This window comes from Tachyglossus aculeatus, chromosome 2, assembly GCF_015852505.1.
Source record: "Tachyglossus aculeatus isolate mTacAcu1 chromosome 2, mTacAcu1.pri, whole genome shotgun sequence".
Lineage (NCBI taxonomy): Eukaryota > Metazoa > Chordata > Mammalia > Monotremata > Tachyglossidae > Tachyglossus > Tachyglossus aculeatus.
The window spans coordinates 168376153-168389665 of record NC_052067.1 but is presented as its reverse complement, the minus strand read 5'-3'; the positions used below and the strand labels follow the sequence as shown (position 1 = coordinate 168389665).

The window sequence follows — 13513 nt, the reverse complement described above, 5'->3', positions numbered from 1 at the left end:
TAGATCATAACTGACTTATTTATTCATATCCATGTCTGTCTCCCCCTCTAGACTGTAAGCTCATTATGGACAGAGAACACATCTGCTTTTACCATAATATCTATGGTATTTGTTAAGCACTTGCTATGTGTCAGGCACTGTATGAAGCGCTGGGGAGGATACTATAATAATATTAATAATAATTATGGTATTTGTTAAGCTGCTACTGTGTGCCAGGTACTGTACTAAGTAATGGGGAAAATAATAATAATAATTTTGTTTTACTCTAGAAGGAGCGTGGCTCAGTGGAAAGAGCCCGGGCTTGGGAGTCAGAGGATGTGGGTTCTAATCCTGGCTCCGCCACGTGTCTGCTGTGTGACCTAGGGCAAGCCACTTTACTTCTTTACTTCTCAGTGCCTCAGTTACCTCCTCTGGAAAATGGGGATGAAGACTGTGAGCCCCACATGGGACAGCCTGATTACCTTGTATCTACCCCAGCACTTAGAACAGTGTGCAGCACATAATAAGCACTTAACAAATACCATTATCATTATTTTACCATCCTCTCCCAAGTGCTTAGCACAGTGCTGTGCACATAGTAAGAACTCAATAAATGTCTTCAATTGATTGATTGATTCTCTACCCAAAAGGAGGTTCTGGTCTACGGGATGGTTTCACAAATTCCAGCTCAGCCACCACCAATGTCTCTGATCTTTGATCATCTGCCTGACTCTCCTTCCCCTTACCTACCCAGAAACTTGAAAATCAAATGCATTCATTGCCAAAGGGAGACAGTTGATTACACCCTCTCTCCTTCTTAATAATAATGATAATATTAATAATAATAATGGCATTTATTAAGCACTTACTACGTGCACAGCACTGTTCTAAGCACTGGGGAGGTTACAAGGTGATCAGGTTGTCCCACAGGGGGCTCAAAGTCTTAATCCCCATTTACAGATGAGGTAACTGAGGCACAGAGAAGTTAAGTGACTTGCCCAAAGTCACACAGCTGACAATTGGCAGAGCCGGGATTTGAACCCATGACCTCTGACTCCAAAACCCGGGCTCTTTCCACTGAGCCACATCTTAGACACCTCTGTCCCGCTGGAGGAAAATTAGACCCATCGTGGCAGTCAGCAAGAAAACTGAAAACACCTGAAAAAGCTGAAACAGTTGATTCCACCCTCTCTCCTTCTTAATAATAATAATGGCATTTATTAAGCGCTTGCTATGTGCCAAGCAATCAATCAATCAATCATATTTATTGAGCGCTTACTGTGTGCAGAGCACTGTACTAAGCGCTTGGGAAGTACAAGTTGGCAACATATACAGTTCCTACCCAACAGTGGTCTCACAGTCTAAAAGGGGGAGACAGAGAACAAAACCAAACATACTAACAAAATAAAATAAATAGATAAATAAATAATAGATATTTCTTAATCCCCATTTTACAGATGAGGTAACTGAGGCACAGAGAAGTTAAGTGGCTTGCCCAAAGTCACACAGCTGACAATTGGCGGAGCAAGGATTTGAACCCATGACCTCTGACTCCAAAACCCGTGCTCTTTCCACTGAGCCAAATCTTAGACACCTCTGTCCCGCTGGAGGAAAATTAGACCCATCGTGGCAGTCAGCAAGAAAACTGAAAACACCTGAAAAAGCTGAAACAGTTGATTCCACCCTCTCTCCTTCTTAATAATAATAATCATAATAATGGCATTTATTAAGCACTTGCTATGTGCCAAGCACTGTTCTAAGCGCTGGGGAGGTTACAAGGTGATCGGGTTGTCCCACGGGGGGCTCACAGTCTTAATTCCCATTTTACAGATGAGGGAACTGAGGCACAGAGAAGTTAAGTGGCTTGCCCAAAGTCACACAGCTGACAATTTGCGGAGCCAGAATTTGAACCCATGACCTCTGACTCCAAAACCCGGGCTCTTTCCACTGAGCTACATCTTAGACACCTCTGTCCCGCTGGAGGAAATTTAGAACCATCGTGGCAGTCAGCAAGAAAACTGAAAACACCTGAAAAAACTGAAACAGTGGATTCTACCCTCTCTCCTTCTTAATAATAATAATAATAATAATGATATAATAATAATAATAATGGCATTTATTAAGCATTTGCTATGTGCAAAGCACTGTTCTAAGCGCTGGGGAGGTTACAAGGTGATCAGGTTGTCCCACGGGGGGCTCACAGTCATAATCCCCATTTTATAGATGAGGTAACTGAGGCACAGGGAAGTTAAGTGGCTTGCCCAAAGTCACACAGCTGACAATTGGCGGAGCCGGGATATGAACCCATGACCTCTGACTCCAAAACCCATGCTCTTTCCACTGAGCCACATCTTAGACCCCTCTGTCCCGCTGGAAGAAAATTAGAACCACTGTGGCAGTCAGCAAGAAAACTGAAAACACCTGAAAAAACTGAAACAGTGGATTCTACCCTCTCTCCTTCTTAATAATAATAATAATAATGGCATTTATTAAGCACTTTCTATGTGCAAAGTGTTCTAAGCGCTGAGGAGGTTACAAGGTGATCAGGTTGTCCCACGGGGGGCTCACAGTCTTAATCCCCATTTTACAGATGAGGTAACTGAGGCACAAGGAAGTTAAGTGACTTGCCCAAAGTCACACAGCTGACAATTGGCGGAGCCGGGATATGAACCCATGACCTCCGACTCCAAAACCCGTGCTCTTTCCACTGAGCCACATCTTAGACACCTCTGTCCCGCTGGAGGAAATTTAGAACCATCGTGGCAGTCAGCAAGAAAACTGAAAACACCTGAAAAAACTGAAACAGTGGATTCTACCCTCTCTCCTTCATAATAATAATAATAATAATGGCATTTATTAAGCACTTGTATGTGCAAAGCACTGTTCTAAGCGCTGGGGAGGTTACAAGGTGATTGGGTTGTCCCACGGGGGGCTCACAGTCTTAATCCCCATTTTACAGATGAGGTAACTGAGGCACAGAGAAGTTAAGTGACTTGCCCAAAGTCACACAGCTGACAATTGGCGGAGCCGGGATATGAACCCATGACCTCCGACTCCAAAACCCGTGCTCTTTCCACTGAGCCACATCTTAGACACCTCTGTCCCACTGGAGGAAAATCAGAACCATCGTGGCAGTCAGCAAGAAAACTGAAAACACCTGAAAAAACTGAAACAGTGGATTCTACCCTCTCTCCTTCATAATAATAATAATAATAATGGCATTTATTAAGCACTTGTATGTGCAAAGCACTGTTCTAAGCGCTGGGGAGGTTACAAGGTGATTGGGTTGTCCCACGGGGGGCTCACAGTCTTAATCCCCATTTTACAGATGAGGTAACTGAGGCACAGAGAAGTTAAGTGACTTGCCCAAAGTCACACAGCTGACAATTGGCGGAGCCGGGATTTGAACCCATGACCTCTGACTCCAAAACCCGAGCTCTTTCCACTGAGCCACATCTTAGACACCTCCGTCCCACTGGAGGAAAATTAGAACCATCGTGGCAGTCAGCAAGAAAACTGAAAACACCTGAAAAAACTGAAACAGTGGATTCTACCCTCTCTCCTTCTTAATAATAATAATAATAATGGCATTCATTAAGCGCTTACTATGTGAACAGCACTGTCCTAAGCAGTCAGCAAGAAAACTGAAAACACCTAATAGCCCTGCTTTCCCCAACCTCCACCAAAGCCTCAGAGTTGCCCTCCATTTCATCGGAAACCGGGCTTTGGAACAGAACCCCGGAACAATGACTGGACTTGTGTTCAAAACGTGGAGCTTCAAAACAAAAATTAAAGCGATGGAAACCCTTCTTTTGTGGCTGGGCCGGTTGGCCCCCGGGCGAGACGGAAAGGACTCTATTGAGTGGCCCATCGCTGCGGCTGCTACTTTTAAGTGGGACTTGTGAAGGGAAGCGAGGAAAGGAACAAATGATGGCCCCCCTAACCGAAGGACATCACAGGGTTTTGGGAAAGAAAGTCTTCACAGCTCTGTAGCCTTCACAGGGCCTTCATTCCTTCCAAAAGAGAATCCCTGTGGCGGGGAGGGGAGGGCTTGACAAGGGAGGAAGTTCCCCCGAGGAGGATCGTTCTAAACTTTAGGGCCTAAAGAGTTAATGAGGCCCACTCAGTTTAAAGAAAACGGCTGCCACGTAAAATTAAAAACACCTAAATGGATCGGTCAATGTATCCAAACCTCAGAACGTGACTTCCACCCCCTAAAGATGTTTTCTTTAGGTCCGTTTGAATCTCGTGGACTTTGAATCCTTTTTTCTCTACTCACAGCTAATCAACAGCAAGCCAGGTCTGCACTAGTTGTGGCTGAATCTGAGAGGCTGCTCCAGTTGTTCAAAGGACCGTTTTATTTTAAATGGTGTTTGTTAGGTGCTTACTATGTGCCAGACACTGTAATAATAATAATAATAATAATAATAATAATAATAATAATAATAACAACATTTATTAAGCGCTTACTATGTGCAAAGCACTGTAATAATAATAATAATAATAATAGTAATAATAATAATAATAATAGTAATAATAATAATGGCATTTATTAAGCACTTACTATGTGCAAAGCACTGTTCTAAGCGCTGGGGAGGTTACAAGGTGATCAGGTTGTCCCACGGGGCCTCACAGTCTTAATCCCCATTTTACAGATGAGGGAACTGAGGCACAGAGAAGTTAAGTGACCTGCCCAAAGTCACACAGCGGCCAATTGGTTGAGCTGGGATTCAAACCCATGAACTCTGACTCCAAAGCCCGTGCTCTTTCCACTGAGCCACACTGCTTCCATGAGGTAACTGAGGCATGGAGAAGTGAAATGACTTGCTCAAGGTCACACAGTAGACATGTGGCGGAGCCAGAATTAGAGCTCTGGTCCTTCTGACTCTCAGGCCTGTTCTCCATTCATTCATTCATTCATTCATTCATTCAAGGTGACCAGGTTGTAATAATGGCATTTGTTAAGCACTTACTATGTGCAGAGCACTGTTCTAAGTGCTGGGGGTGGATACAAGGTGATCAATTTGTCCCACATGGGGCTCACAGTCTTAATCCCCATTTTACAGATGAGGTAACTGAGGCTCAGAGAAGTTAAGTGACCTGCCCAAGGTCACACAGCAGACATGCGGCCGAGCCAGGATTCGAACCCATGACCTCTGACTCCAAAGCCCGGGCTCTTCTCCACTGAGCCACGCTGCTCCTCTGTTGTCCCACGGGGTCTCACAGTCTTCATCCCCATTTTACAGACGAGGTAACTGAGGCCCAGAGAAGTTAAGTGACTTGCCCAAAGTCACACAGCTGACAATTGGCGGAGCCGGGATTGGAACCCATGACCTCTGACTCCAAAGCCCGGGCTCTTTCCAGTGAGCCACGCTGCTTCTCTTAAGTGTACTTGAGCACTAGGGTAGATAGAAGTTAATCAGGTTGGACACAGTCCCTGTCCCACATGGGGGTCACGGTCTTAATCCTCACTTTACAGATTAGGTAACTGAGGCACAGAGAAGTGAAGTGATTTGGCCAAGGCCACACAGCAGACAAGTAGCACAGCCACGATTAAACCCAGATCTTTCTGACTCCCACGCTTGGCTTCTAAACGATAGGCCACACTGCTCCTCTTGAGTATAGATTTGGCAAAAGTACAGTATATATAATAGACATGCTTCCGTTCACGTACAGTTTAGACACACACGTATACGTCCCCACAGCATACATTTAATGCATAATTTTATATTATTCATTTGACACTAATTAGGATTCCAGAGTGTGTATTTTTATTTTTCATAAGACTAGGATTCAGAACACTGCGTGCTAATCCTAACTTTATTGACTGCCTGCTGGGTAACCTCAGGAAAGGCAGTTGACTTTTCTCTGCCTCAGTTTCCTCACCTGTAAAACCTAGTCTTAATACCTGTTCTCTCTCCCAGCAGACTTTGAGCTCCAGGTGGAACAGAGACTATGTCTCAACTGATTTTATTATTTCTACCTCAGTCCTTAGAAATACTGCTTGACACCTAGTGAGTGCTTACCACTCGCCATAATTATTATCATTATTGTTATTATTATTATTGCTATTAGAAAAGAGGTTTATGGTACTGGTTAAGTGCTTACTATGTGCCAAGAACTGTTCTAAGTCCCGGGATAGATACAAGTTAATCAGGTTGGACACAGGCCCTGTCCCAGATTGGGCTTTATAATAACAATAACAACAATAATAATAATAATAATAATGATAATAATAGCATTTATTAAGCACTTACTATGTGCAAAGCACTGTTCTAAGCACTGGGGAGGTTACAAGGTGATCGGGTTGTCCCACAGGGGGCTCACAGTCTTCATCCCAATTTTACAGATGAGGTAACTGAGGCACAGAGAAGTTCAGTGACTTGCCCAAAGTCACACAGCTGACAATCGGCGGAGCCAGGATTTGAACCCATGACCTCTGACTCCAAAGCCTGGGATCTTTCCACTGAGCCACGCTGCTTCTTAATCCCTTTTGATCCCTGTTTTCTTACAGATGAGGTAACTGAGGCACAGACAAGTTAAGTGTCTTGCCCAAAGTCACACAGCAGACAATAATAATAATAATAATAATAATAACAATAACAATAATAATAATAATAACAATAGTGATGGCATTTGTTAAGCACTTACTATGTGCAAAGCACTGAGTTGTGGAGCCAGGATTAGAACCCATGAACTTTTTACTACCAGGCTCAGCTTTATCCACTACACCATACTGCTTATTTCTTTAGAGGTAAATTTAGAGGTAATTTGTACTTCCCAAGCGCTTAGTACAGTGCTCTGCACATAGTAAGCGCTCAATAAATATGATTGATGATGATGATGAGGTACATACCACGTTCACCTTGGAAATTAATAATAATAATGAGCATGGTACTTGGTAAGCACTTACTATGTGATAAGCATTGTTCTTAGAGCAGGGACAGATAAAAATCAATCAGATTGGGGCTCACAGCCTTGCCTGCCTTGAAGTCATTTGAGGTAACGCTCAGTGCTGAGGAGGAAACACAAATCAGATGTTTTGAAATAAAGAAAAGAGGGAATTCCACTGGATCCCCATTGCACGGAGTAAATTTTTATCTATCTTCATAAAAGTGACTTCATTTGGTTATTTCTCCAGATTTTGAGAGAAATTCACCAGAATCTGATGGTGTATCTCTGGTACTTGTACATATCTATTCTATTTATTTAATTTTGTTAGTATGTTTGGTTTTGTTCTCTGTCTCTCCCTTTTAGGCTGTGAGCCCACTGTTGGGTAGGGACCGTCTCTACATGTTGCCAACTTGGACTTCCCAAGCGTTTAGTACAGTGCTCTGCACACAGTAAGCGCTCAATAAATACGATTGAGTGATTGATTGATTGATTGATTGATTTGGTAATTTGCTGAATTCCGTCTGTGGGTTATTTTCCTTTTCTTCCACTATCTTCTGCATCACCCTGACTTGCTCACTTCATTCAACCCCAGCCTCTGGCCTGAAACATCCTCCCTCCTCAAATTAGACAATGACTCTCCCCCGCTTCAAAACCTTACTGAAGGCCCACCTCCTCCAAGAGGCCTTCCCAGAATAAGCTCTCCCACACACACACACCTTTCCTTTTCTCCCACTCCCTTCTGTGTCACCCGACTTGCTCCTTTTTGTTCTTTTCTGACGGGACCCCACACCACTTATGTACCTATCTGTCATATATTTATTCATATTATGTTTGTCTCCTCTTCTCTAGACTGTAAGCTTGCTGCAATTAGGGAATGTGTCTGTTATATTGTTAAACGAGACTCTCTCAAGTGCTTAGTACGGTGCTCTGCTCACAATAAGCACTCAATAAATACGACAGACTGATGGACTGACTTTCTGAGCTATTCTAGACAATAATAATAATAATAACGATAGCATTTATTAAGCGCTTACTATGTGCAAAGTACTGTTCTAAGCACTGGGGAGGTTACAAGGTGATCAGGATGTCCCACGGGGGGCTCACAGTCTTCATCCCCATTTTACAGGTGAGGGAAATGATGCACAGAGGAGTTAAGTGACTCGCCCCAAGTCGCACAGCTGACAAGTGGCAGAGCCGGGATTTGAACCCATGACCTCTGACTCCAAAGCCCGGGCTCTTTCCAGAGAGCCACACTGCTTCTCATACAAGTACCACAGTTATTATCATTATTATTAGTATTATCATTAATTGGGCTGCCCCTTGAATTAATTCAGTCCCAGCAGGAGGAAGGAACCCAGAACATCGACCGAAAGGAGCAATCACCACGGTGCACATTTATTCTGTCTGTTTTATGGAAAACATTTGGTTTGCAACCCAGATTATGTATTTCTCTACAGTGTTCAATTTAAACAAAAATCACCTTATCAACATAATTTTGTCAATTGGTCTTAAACTAACTCCCAACTCAATTATGAAGGTTGGATGGGGTTTCCCAATGAAAAGTACTACTTATGGTACTCGTCAAGGACATACCGGACCTTGTTCTAAGCGCTGGGAAGGACAAATGAAGCTTGGAACTGTGTGGAGGAGTTGATTCTAGTATTAGTGGCTCGCCCTTCTCAGTCTACTCTCTGGCCGTTGACGGTCGTATTCCCACCAGAGCCCATCACTCAACGAGAGAACAGGGAACCATTTTCAAATAATAATAACAATGACATTTATTAAGCGCTTACTATGTGCAAAGCACCGTTCTAAGCGCTGGGGAGTTTACAAGGTGATCAGGTTGTTCCACGGGGGGCTCACAATCAATCCCTATTTTACAGATGAGGTAACTGAGGCACAGAGAAGTTAAGTGACTTGCCCAAAGTCACACAGCTGACAATTGGCGGAGCCGGGATTTGAACCCATGAACTCTGACTCCAAAGCCCGGGCTCTTTCTACTGAGCCACGCAAATGCTCACAGAGGGACCACAGAGCAAGCCCAATGTTCCATGGAAGCATAGAAACCCAGTAGTCAGCCATCAGTAGTCTTCCCTGTGAAGGGGAGACCACCCTTGATTGATTTCTATTAATGTGTATCTCCCCCTCTAGACTGTAAGCTCACTGAAGGCAGGGAATGTGACTGTTTATTGTTATATTGTACTCTCTGAGCACTTAGTACAGTGTTCTACACTGTAAGTGCTCAATAATAATGACAATTAATGATAATAATGTTGGTATTTGTGAAGCTCTATGTGCCAAGCATTGTTCTAAGCACTGGGGTAGAATAATAATAATAATAATAATAATAATAATAATAATAATAATAATAATAATAATGGCATTTGTTAAGCATTTACTATGTGCAAAGAGCTGTTCTAAGTGCTAGGGTTGATACAAGGTAATCAGATTGTCCCACATTGGGCTTGCAGTTTTAATCCCCATTTTACAGATGAGGTAACTAAGGCACAGAGCAGTAAGTGACTTGCTCAAGGTCACACAATTGACAAGTGGCAGAGCCGGGATTAGAACTCCTGACCTCTGACTCCCAAGTCCAGGCTCTTTCTACTAAGCCAAGCTGCTGACTGACTATTGTGTAGGATGCCTTCTGGGCTTGTTCACTGCCCAGAATGCTCTACATTGCCCTTGGATCAATCAATCAATCAATCAATCAATCGTATTTATTGAGTGCTTACTGTGTGCAGAGCACTGTACTAAGCACTTGGGAAGTACAAGTTGGCAACATCTAGAGACAGTCCCTACCCAACAGTGGGCTCACAGTCTAAAAGGGGGAGACAGAGAACAAAACCAAACATACTAACAAAATAAAATAAATAGAATAGATATGTACAAGTAAAATACATCCTTAAGATCAGGATAAGATCAGGAATCTTCAAAGCTAATTTCCTGATCCAAAGCTAATAGCAGGGCCTCAGCAGCAGAAATAGTAGCAGTGTGGCCTAGTGGTGAGAGCCAGTGCCTGGGGGTCTGAAGTTCCTCATGTCCCACATCTTTCTGAGTCACCCTGATTTGCTCCCTTTCATCTTCCCCCCTCCTAGCCCCACACCACTTATGTTCATATCTGTCATTTTATTTATTTGTATGGATGTCTATCTCTTCGCATCTTATAATAATAAAAATAATAATAATAATAATGGTATTTGTTAAGCACTTGCTAAATGCCGAGCACTGTTCTAAATGGTGGGGTGGATACAAGGTAATCAGGTTGTCCCACGTGGGATTCACAGTCTTCATTCCCATTTTACAGGTGGGATTCACAGTCTTCATCCCCGTTTTACAGATGAGGGAATCAATCAATCAATCAATCGTATTTATTGAGCGCTTACTGTGTGCAGGGCACTGTACTAAGCGCTTGGGAAGTACAAGTTGGCAACATATAGAGACAGTCCCTACCCAACAGTGGGCTCACAGTCTAAAAGGGGGAGACAGAGAACAAAACCAAACATACTAACAAAATCTAAATAAATAGAATAGATATGTACAAGTAAAATAAATAAATAGGCTTGGGAGTCAGATGTCATGGATTCTAATCCCAACTCCGCCACTCCGCAATTCCACCTGTGTGACTTTGGGCAAGTCACTTGACTTCTCTGTGCCTCAGTGACCTCATCTGTAAAATGGGAACGAAGACTGTGAGCCCCATGTGGGACAACCTGATTACATTGTATCTACCCCAGTGTTTAGAACAGTGCTCAGCACATAGCAAGCACTTAAGGGAACTGAGGCGCTCCCCATCCCCTCCTCCCCCTCCCCACCCTCCACATCTCCCGCCTTATCTCCTTCCCCTCCCCACAGCACCTGTATGTATGTATATATGTTTGTACATATTTATTACTCTATTTGTTTATTTATTTATTTTACTTGTACATATCTATTCTATTTTGTTAATATGTTTGGTTTTGTTCTCTGTCTCCCCCTTCTAGACTGTGAGCCCGCTGTTGGGTAGGGACTGTCTCTATAGGTTGCCAACTTGTACTTCCCAAGCGCTTAGTCCAGTGCTCTGCGCACAGTAGGTGCTCAATAAATACGATTGAATGAATGAATGAATGAATGAGGCAGAGAGAAATCAAGTGGTTCGCCCAAGGTCACACAGCAGACTAGTGGTGGAGCTGGGATTAGAACCCATGACCTCTGACTCCCAAGCCCGGGCTCTTTCCACTAAGTCACGCTGCTTCTCTGAACTGCTTCTACACTGCCTATAGACTGTCTGCTGCCTCTACACTGCAAGCCTATTTTGGGGAGGGAACTTCACTGTTTATTGTTGTATTGTACTTTCCCAAGTGTTTTGTGTAGTGCTCTGCACACGGTAAGTGCCCAATAAATACGAATGAATGAATGAATGAATGAACCCCTGTTGTGCCAATTGTCTGCTGTGTGACCTTGGGCAAGCTTTTTCACTTCTCTGGGCCTCAGTTCCCTCCTTTGGAAAATGAGGATTAAGACTGTGAGCCCCATGTGGGACAGGGACTCTGTACTACCTCTTGATAGTGATCTCCTTATGGGCAGGGAATGTGTCTATTTGGTTTTATATTGACTCTCCCAAGCACACAGTAAGCTCAATAAATACCATTGAATGAATGACAATCTCATAACTATCCCACCACTTGGTACAGTAGTTTCTGGCCTATACTACTGCATAACAAAGACCATACACCCCCCCATAAAAGTTAAATACATAGACTGTGAGCCCACTGTGAGCCCACTGTTGGGTAGGGACTGTCTCTATATGTTGCCAATTTGTACTTCCCAAGCACTTAGTACAGTGCTCTGCACACAGTAAGCGCTCAATAAATACGATTGATGATGAAATAAAAAGGGAAAAGAAATCGGGTCACCTGATTCCCAGAGCAGTGCTCTTTCTACTAAATCACTTTCTACTCACACTGTACAGGATAAAATGAGCAAACAAATACCACTGGGAATCTCCTTGTGGGCAGTTACCATGTCTACCATGTCTGCTGTATCTCCCAAACAGTACAGTGCTCTGCCCACAGTAAGTGCTCAATAAATACCACTGATTAATAGATTGACTGATAGGAAGAAAAGATGGTAGAAAGAATAAATGGATACCCTTTGAGCACATAGTTTATCTTTGCCGCCACCCCCCCCCTTGGATCCAAGTGAATTTGTTACCTTTTATTTCTCCAAAGTTTCCCGTTCCCATGGCAAGAAGCTTGTCTTTCCAATCCTTTGATAAGAGCTTCTCAATACTGGAGGTTTCTAAGTGAAAAGAGAGAGGAAAAAAAAAAGTAAGCAAATCAACATGACTTGTCTCTCCAACACAGCTCATTAAGTGTCTATCTGTTAAAAATCAGACCACCCCTACTTCATCAACAAACTGATGAAAGGGGAGGAAAAATGAAATTGCATTTTGTCACCTGCTGTTTCAAAATCATTAGCTTTTCCCTCTTTGCAGAACAAAGCCCGGCTAATTCTCTGTGACAATGGAGCCACATAAACCTGTGGTTTATTGTTTCTCAATTTAGTGAACAAGTTTCTGCTCTAATGGATGTCTGTCATTTCAGGGTGTTCTTCTGCAGTCAAAAAAAATAATTATGTTGATCAAATGGAGGGTTAAAAAAAAGCAAAAAATTAGCTCTTAAATCTGCTACATGTAATTATATCCCTCTGTGTGTTTACAATTACATCCACTTTATAATGTGTGTTTAAACATCATTCGGTGGTAAGCCCGCTGTCGAAAGATTGGCCAGGAACACGTACTTTGTAAATACATCCTTTTTCTGAAAAGTTGGTAGGAGAGGAGCTTCTGAAAGATGGTGATATTCAGGAAGGAATACCTTCCCTAGCTGGGGTATTCGACCTGAAGTATAGCACACGTTTAGTGGGGGGGATTGAAAGGGGAGTAAAAAAATAAAATAAAATAAAGTATGGCCTGTAAGGTCAATTTCAGTTACACGTTTTATTTCTCGTGGTTGGACTGTGCGTCTCCTTTCCAGGCCTGGGTTGTGACCTCGCTTTTGGTCCCGGATTTTAACGTCTAAGTAAATATAAACGCTAATAAAATTCCGAGAACATTAAACTCCACACCAACAGTGTAATTGTATATTCTTGTCAGCCTTTAGACGGGTACACAATGGCTTTCAATCCTACGATTAGCACTGCATTCAGTTGGAAAATGGAGTGTATTAAAAGATAAGTATCCCAGTATGTGCCATCTCAATAACAATACCCACCCTTATTATCTGGATCTAAGACATACACTGCCATTCTCCATATTTGTGTTTATGTGTATTTATGTTTCTTCAGGCATTTGTTTACCCCCTACCAGGAACATAAAGGGAGTACGTGTTACCTTATCAAAGGGACCTTTCAGCTTAGAGACCCTAAGATTATTAGAAACTGGTTAATTTTCTCCACAGTGAAGTGCATTCTCTTGTTTGCCTATCCTTTTGGATTCCCCAATTGAAAGCTGTCAGCGATTAGTGTCATGATGTCTGTGTCGAGCTTTCCATGGGAAAGCAGGGAAATTTTCCTGGAAAAAGCAACAAAACCTGGGCCTTCGCCCTGCCGCTTGAATGTTAAAGAATTTCTGGGAAGTGAGAAAATGAACAACTGCTAA

At 42.8% G+C, this 13513-nt stretch overlaps 1 protein-coding gene across 1 annotated transcript in view; it reads right to left on the bottom strand.

Moving 5' to 3' along the window:
- The window catches only part of SOX5 (SRY-box transcription factor 5), a 583674-nt gene that overhangs the window by 276633 nt on the left and 293528 nt on the right, over positions 1-13513 (bottom strand). Inside the window, exon 4 of the mRNA XM_038741985.1 lies at positions 12067-12153. Within this exon, the coding sequence (XP_038597913.1) occupies positions 12067-12153 (87 nt within the window). The remainder of the gene's footprint in view (positions 1-12066; positions 12154-13513) is intronic.